General features: G+C 39.3%; 1 protein-coding gene across 2 annotated transcripts; it reads right to left on the reverse strand.

Moving 5' to 3' along the window:
* Positions 1-3,049: 3,049 nt before the first annotated feature.
* LOC308625628 (protein mago nashi homolog 2) lies at positions 3,050-10,978 on the reverse strand. Of its 2 annotated transcripts, none has more exons than XM_081250068.1 (5): positions 10,804-10,978; positions 8,587-8,645; positions 7,798-7,908; positions 5,408-5,490; positions 3,050-3,623 (listed from the first exon to the last, which is right to left on the reverse strand). In XM_081250068.1, exons 1-5 carry the CDS (start codon positions 10,895-10,897, stop codon positions 3,524-3,526), a joined length of 447 nt encoding a protein of 148 aa, XP_081106194.1. In that variant the 5' UTR covers positions 10,898-10,978; the 3' UTR covers positions 3,050-3,523. The 2 variants fall into 2 exon arrangements, with proteins under 2 accessions (XP_081106194.1, XP_081106195.1); XM_081250069.1 differs by lacking the exon at positions 10,804-10,978 and adding an exon at positions 10,192-10,436.
* Positions 10,979-15,045: the final 4,067 nt, after the last annotated feature.

Raw genomic sequence — 15,045 nt, forward strand, 5'->3', positions numbered from 1 at the left:
AAAAAGTTCCAGATTTAGCGTTGGTTTCATGGCAGAGATACCACCATTTACCCAACTGGTAGTCCTCCCCAGGTCAAATTCCACCAGAGGTTAATCAGCTTTCAGCTTTCCATGGGTTATGTCACTCAAAGGCTTTCTTGACCTCAAGCAAAGTTAAGATGGTGTTACTAGGGCAATACTACAGATTTCCACTCCCCAATTTATAATATTAAATATCTATTTCTCTATCTACAATAATTATTGGGGCACAGTAGGAATAGGCACATGTAGGCACAATAGGAAAAGAGAAATATAATAATGCATAGTTTTTATTACATTCATGTAAAAGAGGGGCATGGGGGAAACTGGGTGGGGGGCAAATGGGAATTCTTTGTGCTATCTTTTCAATTTTTTGTAAATCTATAATTTAAAAAATAAAGTATATTTTGTAAACAAACAAATTATATATATATATATATAAATAAAATAGAACGGTAGAGCCTGGCGGATCATCCTGATTCTCACCGGTCCTCTTTGCTGTGCTGTATTGGTTGCTTTGATTGAGGAACTCAGACTATACATAGAACTTCGGATCACAGTTGGGCCACATCCAAAAGACACATCCTTATCCAATGTGTTCGAGTATACAACTCTGTGGTATGAGTATGCGCATTTGAAAAATTCATGGTAATGTAAGGTATCCATAGCAACAGAAATGAATCTCTTACACCTCAGACTAAGTTACAAAGACAAATAATCTGAAGGCAGTATATATAAAAGACAATAAAATGCTGAAAAAATGTTTACAAAGCGCCTACTATACAGAAAAGACTGTGTTAGATGTTGGGTAGTGACACTCCATCCCATGAAGGGGCAAATAAAGGGATGAGGCACAAAATCAACACTTGAAAAGTAAATTTAGGGCTTCCCTAGTGATGCAGTGGTTAAGAATCCACCTGCCAATGGAGGGGACATGGGTTCGAGCCCTGGTCCGGGAAGATCCCACATGCCGCAGAGCAACTAAGCCCAACTACGCCCATGCGTCACAACTACTGAGCCTGCGCTCTAGAGCCCATGAGCCACAACTACTGAGCCCGCATGCCACAACTACTGAAGCCCAAGAGCCACAACTACTGAAGCTCACGTGCCTAAAGCCCATGCTCCGCAACAAGAAAAGCCACCACAATGAGAAGCCCTCGCGCTGCAACGAAGAGTAGCCCCCACTCCCAGCAACTAGAGAAAGCATGTGCACAGCAACAAAGACCCAACTCAGCCAAAAATAAATAAGTAAATAAATTTACTAAAAAAGAAAAAGAGGGCTTCCCTGGTGGCACAGTGGTTGAGAGTCCGCCTGCCGATGCAGGGGACACGGGTTTGTGCCCCAGTCCGGGAGGATCCCACATGCCACGGAGTGGCTGGGCCTGTGAGCCATGGTCGCTGAGCCTGCACGTCCGGAGTCTGTGCTCCACAACGGGAGAGGCCACAACAGTGAGGGGCCCGCGTACCACCAAAAAAAAAAAAGAGAGACCTCAAGAGGGTGACAACAGTCTTGCACAGTGGCCATCTGGAGATGAGGTGACTTTCCATGGCAAACCCGAAGAGGATGGCCACGCATTTTAATGCAATGCAAAGGACCAGAAGCATTCCAAGGTAAACAAGCTACCAAGCCATGCTCTAGAGCTACACTGTCCAAAGGGTAGCCACAAACCTCATTTGGCTATCTAAATTTAATAAAAATTAAATAGCACTTTAAAAAATAGTCTACTGGGGACTTCCCTGGTGGTGCAGTGGTTAAGAATCCACCTACCAGTGCAGGGGACATGGGTTCGAGCCCTGGTCCGGGAAGATCTCACATGCCATGGAGCAACTAAGCCGATGCACCACAACTCCTGAGCCTGCGCTCCAGAGCCCGCGAGCCATAACAAAGAGTAGCCCCCGCTCACCGCAACTAGAGAAAGCTTGCATGCAGCAACAAAGACCCAATGCAGCCAAAAATAATAAATAAATTTATAAAAAAATAAGTCTATTGACACCAATTATACCAGTTATTCCACCCATAAGTGAGAAATCAACTATATGACTTATAATAGACTTATTACAGTAAATGAAAAATGTTAATTATTGAATCTAGATTGGCATATGGGTGTTCACTTTACAATTCTTTCAAGTTTTCTGTTTGAAATTTTTCATAATAAAATGGTGGAAAATATTACTTTTAATTAAATAGGACTATAAATTGTTATATTAGCCACATCTCAAGTACTCATTAGCCACATTCAGTATCCAGCGGCTACCCTATTGGACTGCTCAGATACAGAACATCTCTATTATCCCACACTTTACTGGACATAGCTGCTCTAGTCTAGCTGCTCAGGAGCCCGGTGAGCCTTCAGACACCAATTCTTCCACACTAAGGTCCCTGGGCAAAGTGGATGATGACTAACAGGACTGCATACTTTTAGAGTGAAGGTTCAGATGGAAAAGTAACAGAATATCAGGGCATTAGCTAGTAACAGGAGAAGTAATCAAGTCTATCAGAAAGGGGTTGAAGGGAACTGAGAAATATGACTGGGATCTGTGTTCATTAGGAGTTAGGATATAAATACACACACACACACATATATATGTAAGTCTAAATTTTAAATAATTTTTAGAGCTGAGAACTCATTTACTTCCCACAGATATACAAAATATATACATTGTGAAATAATAGAAACAGGGGCATAATAAAAGATGTGTTTAATTTGGGGTAATGACTTTACCTTCGTAACCTTGAGGAAATCACAGCCTATACAAAAACATTTAAATGTGAATGACCCGAGGGGTTTGTGACAAATGTAAAAAATCCAAAACCTTCTCTAAACAACTTCTATAAGCACCAAAGTATTAAATCCCATCAGGTATGGTAGAAACAAGGGAAGATCTACAATTGCCTTTAAATGGATGGGAATCTGGCTACATGTTTCTACGTGAAAGACCCTCTGCCATACAATGCACCTACTAGAACAATTTTTATCTTTAAAATGAATCAGAGATACAGTCTCCTGAAGGAAAAAATTCACTCTCCATCCAGGCTTTGATATGTTTTATTGCAAAATTTCAATAAAGGTGGCTTTTATTTACAGAATTTAATGTGTGTGGGGACTGTCCAATCCACTTGGACCCAAGTGAAGATAACCATTAAGCCTGTTTATGTATTTTCTTATTTTCAATTTGCATACAAAAAAAGCTTGCTTCACAGGCTTCCCTGGTGGCACAGTGGTTGAGAGTCCGCCTGCCAATGCAGGGGACACGGGTTCGTGCCCCGGTCCGGGAAGATCCCACGTGCCGCGGAGCGGCTGGGCCCGTGAGCCATGGCCGCTGAGCCTGCGCGTCCGGAGCCTGTGCTCCGCAACGGGAGAGGCCACAACAGTGAGAGGCCCGCGTACCGCAAAAAAAAAAAAAGCTTGCTTCACATTCATAAAAACCCCAATATCATAGATGACGAACCCTCCCATACCCATCCCTTAATTAAATATAAACACAGCTTCAAAAAACATACAATTTAGATTGGTTTAATCTTGAAATGTAATCCAATAAGACTAAAAACTAAACATTTCAGGTCCTGTACCAAATAGTAAAATACTCGAAGGCCTTCAGGATCCCTAAAATTTAAAAAGATAAAAGTTACTTTTTTCTTCCTAAAATGAAACAACATAATAGTACAAATTAATTCCTAAAACAAAACAAAGACCAAAAACCTACAACAATTACGTTAAAGGAATTTTGAGAAAGGAAGCATTTTCTGATAACTAAAATGGATAACTTGAACAACTGCCATCTCTACCTTTTCTGTAAGAAAAAAATACATAAATTTCTTCATCAGTATTCATTTCATATTTAAAGTGTTTATTTCCTTATAAAAAATATTTATGCATCACAAAAATGTTTAAGGCAAATAAAATTATAAAGATAGAAAAAAGAAACTCAATACTATATAATGTCATTCCTCATGGAATAATTATAAATATTTTGGTATTTCTCTAACATTTTTCATAATTAAAATCATTTAGGGCTTCCCTGGTGGCACAGTGGTTAAGAATCCACCTGCCAATGTAGGGGACATGGGTTCCCAGCCCTGGTCGGGGAAGGTCCCACATGCTGCGGAGCAACTAAGCCCGTGCGCCACAACTACTGAGCCTGTGCTCTAGAGCCCGTGAGCCACAAGTACTGCAGCCCACGCGCCTAGAGGCCGTGCTCTGCAACAAGAGAAGCCACCTCAATGAGAAGCCCGCGCACCGCAACAGAGTGGCCCCCGCTCGCCACAGCTAGAGAAAGCCCGCGCGCAGCAACAAAGACCCAACGCAGCCAAAAAATGTACATAAAAAAATAAAAATTAAATTAAAAAAAATCCTTTACTGTGGCCTTTTAAACATTACTTTTTCCATTACATTAAAAAAAATTCACAAATAATTTTTAATTAATTTAGCAATTCTCTCCTTGTGAGCATTTGGATTTTTTTCCTATTATCACGAAGGTTTTAATGAGTATCTTTATGAATAATAAAGCTTTTTCATTATTTCGGAGTACTTCCCAGGATAGATGGATGGTCAGAAAGGAAATTAGCTGGACAAAGATAAATGAGAAAGAGTAACAGCTTTTGATGCATATTATCAACTTGCTTTCTAAAAAACACTGTATCAATTTACAATCCCAGTAGGATACAAATGCCACATCCTCACCAACTATGGGAAAACAGATGTGATAGTTTAAAAGTATCTCGCCAGTCTTCGTATATGAGCGTAGTCTTTTGTATCCAGTAGGTATGCATTAATTCCTTTCTCCTTTCCTCTGTAAATTATAAAGCACCTATTGTGTGCCAGGCATTGCACTAACTTTGAGATATGGCAAGGTTCTCAGGGAGCTTACACTGAAGCCAGTTAAGCAAACAAGTAAGTTATTACAATTTAGGGGGATAGGAAAAAGACACTGTAAGAACAGTTTGAGGGGAAAGAGTGGAAAGAAATAATTGGAGGCAAAGAGATTTTTCAGACAACGGTACGTGGTACCGCACTTACAGAGCTTGGGAAGACACAGGTAGCTAAAGCCATACTTAAGCTATACTGGAGCTTGTTCCATTTCTTTCAAGTATTAAATCCAAGGAGGAGAATGATATTATATGGGACTAATAAGGCTGATAAATCCAATAAGGATTTCTTTTAAATTTTGTGACGCTGTGTCCAGATTAAGATTATTTTTGGCAATCAGTAAAATATTCCGCTAGCTTCTTTGATAACAAGTCTTCACTACTATAAAAATGAGGATTACATATACATAATGAACTGATACAGGTTGCAATTAAAATAATCTTACCAAACTGGCTATAGTTCTAAAATGAGCCCCTCTAATAAATTATGTCAATTTAGTCAAAATGCTTTAACATACTCACTTTGACTGATTAACATCAATAAGAGAACCTATTTTTGATGTGGTAAAAGAAATGTGCTCATCTCCAATTACAATTTCAAGCTCCTGAAAAAAATAAAACAGAGAAATGTAGTTAATATAAAAATCCATCCCACAAGATATATGTATTCTTGCTACCAAGGAGTCCCAATCTTAGCTGCAAGTTTTCTAGCCATCATAGAGGAGGGGAAAACAAAAACAAAAACAAAACGACCTGTTAGCTACAAACTATGTAAAATAAAAACCTCATCAGCTCCTCAGGTGTCCCCAATATTAAGATGAATCAAGAATTGCTTTCCAGGGACTTCTCTGGTGGCGCAGTGGTTAAGAATCCGCCTGCCAATGCAGGGGACACAGGTTCGAGCCCTGGTCCAGGAAGATCCCACATGCCGTGGAGCAACTAAGCCCGTGTGCCACAACTACTGAAGCCCGCGCACTCAGAGCCCATGCTCTGCAACAAGAGAAGCCACAGCAATATGAAGCCCGTGAACCACAACGAAAAGTAGCCCCTGCTTGCCACAACTAGAGAAAGCCCATGCGCAGCAACGAAGACCCAGCGCAGCCATAAATAAATAAATAGAAAGAAATGTAGATGTTAAAAAAAAAGAAATAACGAAAAAAAGAGAAAAAAAAGAATTGCTTTCCAGAGATCTCAAAAAGATGATGCTATCAAATGAATGATATACTTACGAGTGACACAGAAATGTTTCTTATAATGTGAGTAAAACTAGTAATATGGGTATAAGTCTATTTTTAATATAATAAATACAAACACATTTACCCTTTCTACCAGGCTCTACAAGTAAACTGCATAATATTAATAACAGCACTACTTAGCACCCACTATGTGTCAGGCCTGGTGCTAGGGACTTTGCAAACATTCTCTGTAATCCCTAAAATTGGACTAATAAAGCCTACCCTTCTCAGGTCAGCTTTATTTGCCTAATTTTACAAATGTGAAATCCAAGACTCATAAAACAGAGGAAAAAAACTGTTGATGTAGAACCACTAGTAAGTAATGGTACTAATATTTGAATCCTGGATTTTAAGACTGAGAGATTCATACTCTTTTGACTTCACAAAACAATTAAAATCAAGAACTAGTAAAACAAATATAACATAATATAGACATTTCTAGTGTGCCAAAATTAAGTATAAATTTTTCTCCATATTTTATCTGCAAATCTAAAATGAAAAAGTAAGAGGCTATGTCTGTAGTGATTTTTCAGTTTAAATTAACAGATGACCTTAAAGACACTCCTAGCTATGTATTTGAGCAGAAAATCTGATTATGCACAGTTTATGGCACACACAAAATGGAGAATTAAATAAGACTCTCAAACAATCGTAAAATCTTTGACTTAAAGATGCAACAGACAATTTCTGGAGCATGAGTAATCCTCCCCATTAACCAAAACACATGAACACATCATCAAGTGGGTAGATGAAAACACTGTTCTCTCCCTGAGTCTAAGAGAGATAATAAAAGGTTTGTTGCTGTTTTTAATGCAAACGTATATATGTATAAAACAAACAGATCTAAATTTACTTCTTAAAAGTGTCTGCAGTGCATAAAATAAATACTGTTAACTATTACCTTTGCTTTCCTAAATAATATTTCTTTAAAGAGAAGTGTTAAGTTACTGCTACAGAGAGTCAGCATCTATTAGATTTCGCCACATTTTCTTCTAGTCAAAGAAGTTGTTATACAGTATAATCCTCGGGAATATACAAAAGCGAAATTAAATGTTTCTTCCTCCTGGGGTCATATCTCATTTCTCCAACAGGTGAAAAGACCCAATTCAGAAATCAAACTGGCTTTCTACAGAGTGAAATTAGGCCTTCAGAGCTCTTCAGCAGCCCATCGATTTTTCTGAAGGGAATATGAGAGGCAAAGGCAACGGTCAGTTGGAACAAAGAAACCAATCAAATCACTCTCTGGGGCATAAAGATGCAAGTAAGAACTTTCAAAGTTATAAATCTGGCGAAAGTGAATTTTACGTAGTCAATGAGAATTCTAATTCTCAAATTTAACAAACACTTGTGTTTTTTCCTATCTATTTTTATTTCCTAATAAAAGTAATTAACCAATAATAGCAATCATTCATAACACTGTGAAAACATCTTAACTTTAGCAGGGGTGGCTGCAGAGAAGACTGTTCAGAAACATGTCTAAACTGACGCCTTTACTACTAGGCGGTAGCACAGAAAATGATGCAAAGTGAAATAAAACTATAAAGTATTTACCAGGTGCCTACTAAATGGAAAACCCAAGACTCAATGAGGAGCCATTCTAAATAAACAAGGAGAAACATAACAATTATATTCACAACTTCTAGTATTTATGCATTTAAAGAATTATTAAATACAAACCTGCCGGCCAACCCTGTCAGGGGGAGGCCACAAAGCATCATCTTCTTTTGTAATTTCACTGTCATCAATAATTCTCTTCAGTTCTTCCATTACACTCTTGTGTACATAAGCCTGAAAACAAGTTATAAAAATTTCAGTGTCTCTCTATTTCTCGACACAACTCAGAAGGCAATAATAAAACAGAGTTACAAACCCTGAGTATTCAAATAGAATATTAAAGAAAAATTTAATTCTGATTCTAAAAGTACAAGATGGGAAAGAATCATTCTTCCTTATGATTTTTCTTCTCTCTTGCCCTTTCCTTTAAAACATATTTTTCCCTCTTCTCAACACCAGCCCCATCTTAAAACCTTGTATTCTGCCTTTGAAACATAGGACTCAGATACCTCTGAGTGGTCAACACAAAATCTATGAGGTGAACAAGTGACAAATACAAATACACATCACAGGTAGTGCTTTGAACTTTTTCTTATACCTAACTTTTGAGACTTTCATTTAAAATTCATACTGTGTTTAAAATATAATTATCAATTAGTTTTAAATAATGAATAGAGTAAAAAGACAAAGTTAATTATAAAATGAATTAAATGATACACTCGAATGTGGGACAACTTAATATATTCAGATTGCTTCTTTTGTTGTTATCGATGCTACAATTAGAAGCCTTTTTCAGTCTATACATCGGCTTCTTCTTTACAGCCTTAGATGTACTTTAAATATGTAAATAAAAACATAGACATGAGGGAAAAAGGCTTAATATAAAAAATTACACATCTGTAAAAAACTTACCTCCTTTCTGATCATGACATCATTTTTATAATTGCTGTTGTTAGCATATCTAAGTTTTCCTGTGGGAAGTAGAAAAAAATTCAATCTATAACAGCAAAAACTGCTAAAATATAAAGAAATGACATCGTAAGCAATTTTGAAGGTAAAAACCATTTTATACTACTACTTTTATTAATATTTCCTCCCTCCTGGCATAAGATCAATGCTGAACATGTATTTGCTGTTAAGTTGGCTGAAGTTGAAGCCAGTCAACTTTTTAAACTCCATGCCTTCAATACAATTCCATATAATGGGAGGGTCATTTTCAAGGCCCATTTTCTTAAGCTACGTCATGATCTAGACGGGGAATCTGAAAAAGGAACTAACATTTCTTCTAAAGTTTACACTACATGTCTTATTGGTGCTGAGTTATGCAGAACATTTAATCTAATCTGTAAAACAACCCTAAAAAGTATGTTTTATTCTCTCACCTATTCATAGTTGAAAAAACAGAGTTAAGTGACTTGCCCAGGGTCACAGAAGATTCAGACCTAGATCTACCTTCTTCCAATACACATGCTTTCCCGACTACTCCAAAATGTTCTTTTAATTATTTTCCTTCAAATGAATGTATTATGGCAATGATACTGTTTTAGAATTGTAATTAAGAAGCACACAAACGATATCTTCTGAATAAAAATTGACCAGTTTGTTACCTGATCTACATTTAATTTTGATGTATTCCCTAATGTATGCTTCTCCTCACGGCTAGTTAGTTGCCCAGATACAGATGTAATGTGATCCTGATCCTCTAAAATGACAGGTTATCCTAAGGAGGAGAACCCCTTAGGAATCACTGTCTTTGGGACTCATCGTTACTTATGGAAAGGTTGTGGAATGGTGTGGTGGCAGATGAGAACCAGCGTTCTGGAAGGAAATTTCCCTGATAAGCTTAGACTACTTTATTTATGTGACTGGCTAAAAGTGATACAGACAAGCTAAAAGTTGTTCACAGGCAAAGGCCCTGAAAACAGTATCACACAAAGAAAGAACAGATGGAGAATTCAGGTAAATTTGGCTCCTTAGCTAAATTTAGAAAAGACTTGGGGAGAACCAGGGAGAGTAAGGTGATTAAGGTTTCTAAATAATTGCAGAGCCGAAGTTACCCTGACTCCTACATGAAATCACCTTTCCTAATATGTCATCCTCCCCTAATTTTTCTTTCATGCCTTCACAGAAGTTTGTCCAAAGCATGAACACAGCACTTAATATCTATACTGCCTTACGGTTAGTTTCATGTCTACGTCACCCACCAAGGTATAACTCCTTGAGGGGAATTAAAGAGTCTTATGCACTACCGTCCCTTCAATTTTTGTTTTTACACGTTGCCCAGCACATAATATGCATTCAAAAAAGAAAAGTCTACGCAGTTGGACTGTCCTTGTTACAATAAGAATTCAATATACAGTACAACCATCTAAAGAGAATCAGAGCTGTCCAAAGCCAGAATTTGCTGCACTTTCCTTGGGCAGCAGGCAGTTTCACCTCATAGGGCTCTCAGCAGTCTGACTCTTTTTTCCCCCTCAGAGACCAAGAAAAAAAATCTACTCTCGTTTCAAGACTCACCTCAACTGTCACCTTCTCTAAAAAGACTGCCGACTCTTTTATGTAGAACTAACCACGCCCCTTCTTTATAGTCTTAATGCATCCTATAGGGGACAACTGTATTTAGGCACCCCAAACACGTCATTACACTCATTTTTCTAAACGTGGGGCTCCCCGCTTCACAGCAGGCCTCATTCGTTTTTCTCGACATTTTTGCCTTCCATACAGCGCCTGAATGAATAAAAAAGATGAATGGGCAGTCCGAAATTTACTGTTCACCGGAAGATTTTAAGCATCCATGCGTCCACCGCGTGGTGGAGATGTTCTCACAAACGTTCAAGTATTAGGTAGATAAACTAGACGGCCTTTAAGGTCCCTTCCGGTGAACTGATGCTAGGATTCTGAACTTTACTATCTGGCAGGATCGGCTTTTCTTAATTAACTGACACCAATTTACTCTTTTATTCATAAAGCCAATGTACGCTTCTTATTTTCCTTAAGCTCCTCGGCCCTACTGCACACTCGCGAGTCCGCGGAGCCGCGCCCACCCACCCCAGCTCCGCCGCGGCCTCTCCACCTCGCTTCCCCCTGCTCAGCACCGCGCTTCGTTGCCGCGGCCGCTTTTCTGCTCACCGTCCGGCCGAAACTCAAATTCCAGAAACTCGTGTCCAAACTTGCCCTTGTGCCCTACATAGTAGCGCAGGTAGAAATCGCTAGCCATAGCCATCCTTATCCCTGAAAAGCCCGCCGAAGGCCCAGCCGACGTGCCGCCGGACGCCTGGCAGTGACGTCAGTCGCCCAGGATAAACGCGTCACTGCGGCCTTTCTGCCTCCCGCGAGCCCAGAGGAAAGCGGGAGGGCGGAGACTCGAGTGAGAGCCCTGGAAGGCGCGCGGGGAGGCGCGCGGGGAGGCAGCGATCTGAACTTTCCTTTACTAGGTTGGAAGCATATTATTTTCAAAATTCAGTAGATCATATTCTATTAGGAAAGCACAGAAGTGTGAAAATATGAAAGCATTTGTTATGGGCTTGGAACTAAGGTTTGCTAGTCGCTCTGACTTGTCGGGTCTCTAATTCTCGCGGCATCCGTGAGGTGGGTGTGGCCTTATTCCCCTGATTCGTGGAGTGAGTAAAGGGAAAGCCCAGAATCAGAATGGCACATCGGGAATACAAACCTTTCTCCTGCTAGATTCCTAACACGGGCCTTTCCCCTTCGGACAATGATGGCTAGTTATCCGACACCTAGAAGCCAGTAGTAGAGACAAAGTAAAAAGAATTCATCAGACAGGAGGTCTGAAATTTTGAAAGGCACGTTGAAACTGAAAAATCTGGCAGTCATGATATAAAAGAATTCCTTTTAATAGTAAAACTTATTCAGTAAGGGTTACTCTCTAGTGGCCTCTGGAGTTTTGGCAACTTGACTTCAGATCAAATGGTTTAGCCCGCGTTTCTTACCAGATAGAATTACACGGGGAAAGGAAGGAGTGCTCATCTACGATAGGTTTTGAAGGATGGGGAAAGGCAAGGTGAGCTTTACACAAAGCCTATTGTTCAGATATTATTCATTACCTTTCTTTTACCAACACACAGACTAATCCTGCCTGTTGGATAATCTTTAACCTTCAGTGGGATTTGGTAGAAAGAGTGGCAGTCAGAAGACCTGAGATTCGTTCCCATCACGTATCTCTACCTAACCGTGGTTAAGACGCTATCTCTAAGCCTGTTTATTTGTCAGCCAAATGAATAGACTACAATAAACTTTGTCAAGCTCAAAGAATTGTTGAAAAGATCAGATGAGATAATGCATGTAAAATAAGATTTAGAATTTATAAAACATTATATAATGAGTTATAATGGGCATTTCCTACATGCCAGAAATAGTTGGGCACTGGTAATTAAAAAAGAGCCCTTTGCACTTGTAGTCTAGAAAACAAACATGTAGACACATATTAGCCCAAGGAAGCAAATGCTATAAGGAAAAAAAAAAGTCTTTTTAATGCTGGTAATACAGCAGAGGACACAAGTCACTTTACTGGGGAAGTTGAAGAAAGGGGAAGTACCAGGGAAGGCTTATGACAAGATGTGCTATTTGAATTGGACCTTGTTGAATAAATTCAGTATATGTTCAGAGGGATGGAAAAGCAAATAGCCTGAGCAAAGGTGCAGTCGTGTTACAATGCATGCCTTGGGAAAGCCAAGAATTTCAGTATAATTAGAACACAAAGTTCATGGAAGTGGAATAACCAGAAAAGCAGACTGGGCAGGTTATGTTGAGTCTGCATTAGCAATTGTATAACTGTCAATATAGAAAACTATATTAACCATTGTATAAATGTTAATATAGAAAAATTATTCAGTTCCAATATAGGCTGCCATTATGGAAAATATACAAGAAACATAAAGCACCATCCCTCATCACTAGGGTGATGAACCATTCCAGTTTGCCCAGGACCAAGGAGTTCCCTGGGATGTGGGACTTTCATTCTTAAAACCTGGAACTTCCCAGGCAAACTGGGATACGTCAGTCACTGTACTTACCACAAAAACAATCCACAGAAACTTGATCATAATATTCCATAATATCTCTGAAAATATAGGCAGTAATCCATTTGTTTTTTGTAGGGAGCCTAATGCAATCTTTGGATTTCCTAATGCATTTCCTTCCCATTTTTGTCAAATGTGCCAAGTGTTCACGCTTACCTAAGTAGAGCTACAGGTACCAGGTCTGTGACTGTGTAAATAGAGCTTATGAAATGCACAGGGTTAAGATTTTTATCTGTAGCCAATTACTGTCTTTATCCCCTAAAAAGACATCTGAGCTCAAGACTAATCCTCTCTAACCCTGTTTTTAAGATGAAATGTGAAAATATACTTACTTAATCCTTCCTATAATTAGCAAAAAAAAAAGAAAAAAGAAAAAAAAAAGCCAAACTGTACATCTCTTGTGTCACCGTAAAGATTGGAAAGTGATAAAGCATTTGTGTATTGTGGTCTTCTTGGATGTTATACACCAGAGCTATGGAAACTTTCTGAATGGCTATTGAGCACTTGAAATGTGGCTAGCGAGACTGGGGAAGTGAATTTTTATTTTTAAATATTATTTAATTTGTGTGAACTTAATATTTAAATAGCCAGACATGTCTAGTGGCTATCATTTTGGACAATAAAGTTATATAAGAACCATTTTATATGCTTTTACATGGGCTGGAAACAGAGAAAATATTTTTGGAACATTGAGAAATCTCAATCTCAATGGCTGTAGGCTTCAAATTAGGACATACTTACTGGTAACAGCATAGTTTATTTATAAAAATAAATGTTTGGGCTGCTTAAATGAAGCCAAACGAAGAACTATTTCTGCCTTTGCTAATGCAATCTCTCTATGGTTAGTTTCAAAAACCCTTGTGAAGTAATTAAGAAATAAACATTTCATTTCCCAACTCCAGCTGAAATGAAGCCTTAATGATTTAATCAAATACACATTTATTCATTGATAAAATAATGATTTCCCATTAAAGTTTTTAAGTTTATTGCTTTCAACTTCATGATGACGAATCAAGTCAGAGGGCTAGGGTCAGAGATGATTATTTCTTCTAAGTGTTAATTTCATCTTTTAAAATATTTTGATGTTTCCTGTGTCTAAAATTCTCTCTTCCTTTGATCTCTCAGGTCTGCTCTGTCCTCACACCTCTTTTGCCTTTTGCTCCACTATTTAAAATTATCAAATCATTCCTACTTACAATTTCCAGAAATATGTTCTGATTTTCTTGCGGTAATTAGAGAAGATAGTTTTGTTTTGTTGTTTAATTTTTATTTATTTATTTATTTGGCTGCTTTGGGTCTTCGTTGCTGTGCACAGGCTTTCTCTAGTTGCGGCGAGCAGGGGCTACTCTTCGTTGCAGTGAACGGGCTTCTCATTGTGGTGACTTCTCTTGTTGCGGAGCACAGGCTCTAGGCGCACGGGCTTCAGTTGTCGTGGCACGTAGGCTCAGTAGTTGGGGCTCGCGGGCTCTAGAGTGCAGCCTCAGTAGCTGTGGCGCACGGGCTTAGTTGTTCCGCGGCATGTGGGATCTTCCCGGACCAGCGTTCGAACCCGTGTCCCCTGCATTGGCAGGCGGAGTTTTGTTTTTTTTTTTTTTTTGTAGTACGCGGGCCTCTCACTGTTGTGGCCTCTCCCGTTGCAGAGTACAGGCTCCGGACGAGCAGTCTCAGCGGCCATGGCTCACGGGCCCAGCCACTCCGCGGCATGTGGGACCCTCCCGGACCGGGGCACAAACCTGTGTCCCCTACATTGGCAGGCGGATTCTTAACCACTGCACCACCAGGCAAGCCCAAAGATAGTTGTTGTTTTCATTATTTTATCAGTAGCTTTTGAATAGTTTTGATTTTGTATTTACAGACAAAAACTGTTAGGGCTAGCTCATTACATTAAATGGATCAGAGTAGTAAATCAAGAATATTATATGTCTAACAAAATATTCTAAGGTAATTGAAATGTTTTTAAATGTCAGAATGACTATGGTCTATTTCAGTCTTCATTCCATCCACCCACCTTTCTCTCTTCCCTTCTGTAGCAGACTTCTCTGTTTTAACCATATATGTCTTTTAAACCAGTGGTCCCCAACCTTCCTGGCACCACGGACAGGTTTTGTGGAAGACAGCTTTTGCACAGATGCAGGGTTAGGGGGATGGTCAGGCGGTAATGCTAGCAGTGTGGAGCGATGGGGAGCGGCAGATGAAGCTTCGCTTGCTCACCTCCTGCTGTGCGGCCTGGTTCTTAACAGGAACCGCCCCCCCGCCAGGGGTTGGGGACCGCTGTTTTAAACTACTCAGTGGAGTTACTTTTTTTAATGAGAAAACCACCATCATGCAGAAA

Source organism: Mesoplodon bidens (genome assembly GCF_964165515.1).
Source record: "Mesoplodon bidens genome assembly, chromosome: 11".
Taxonomy (NCBI): Eukaryota; Metazoa; Chordata; class Mammalia; order Artiodactyla; family Ziphiidae; genus Mesoplodon; species Mesoplodon bidens.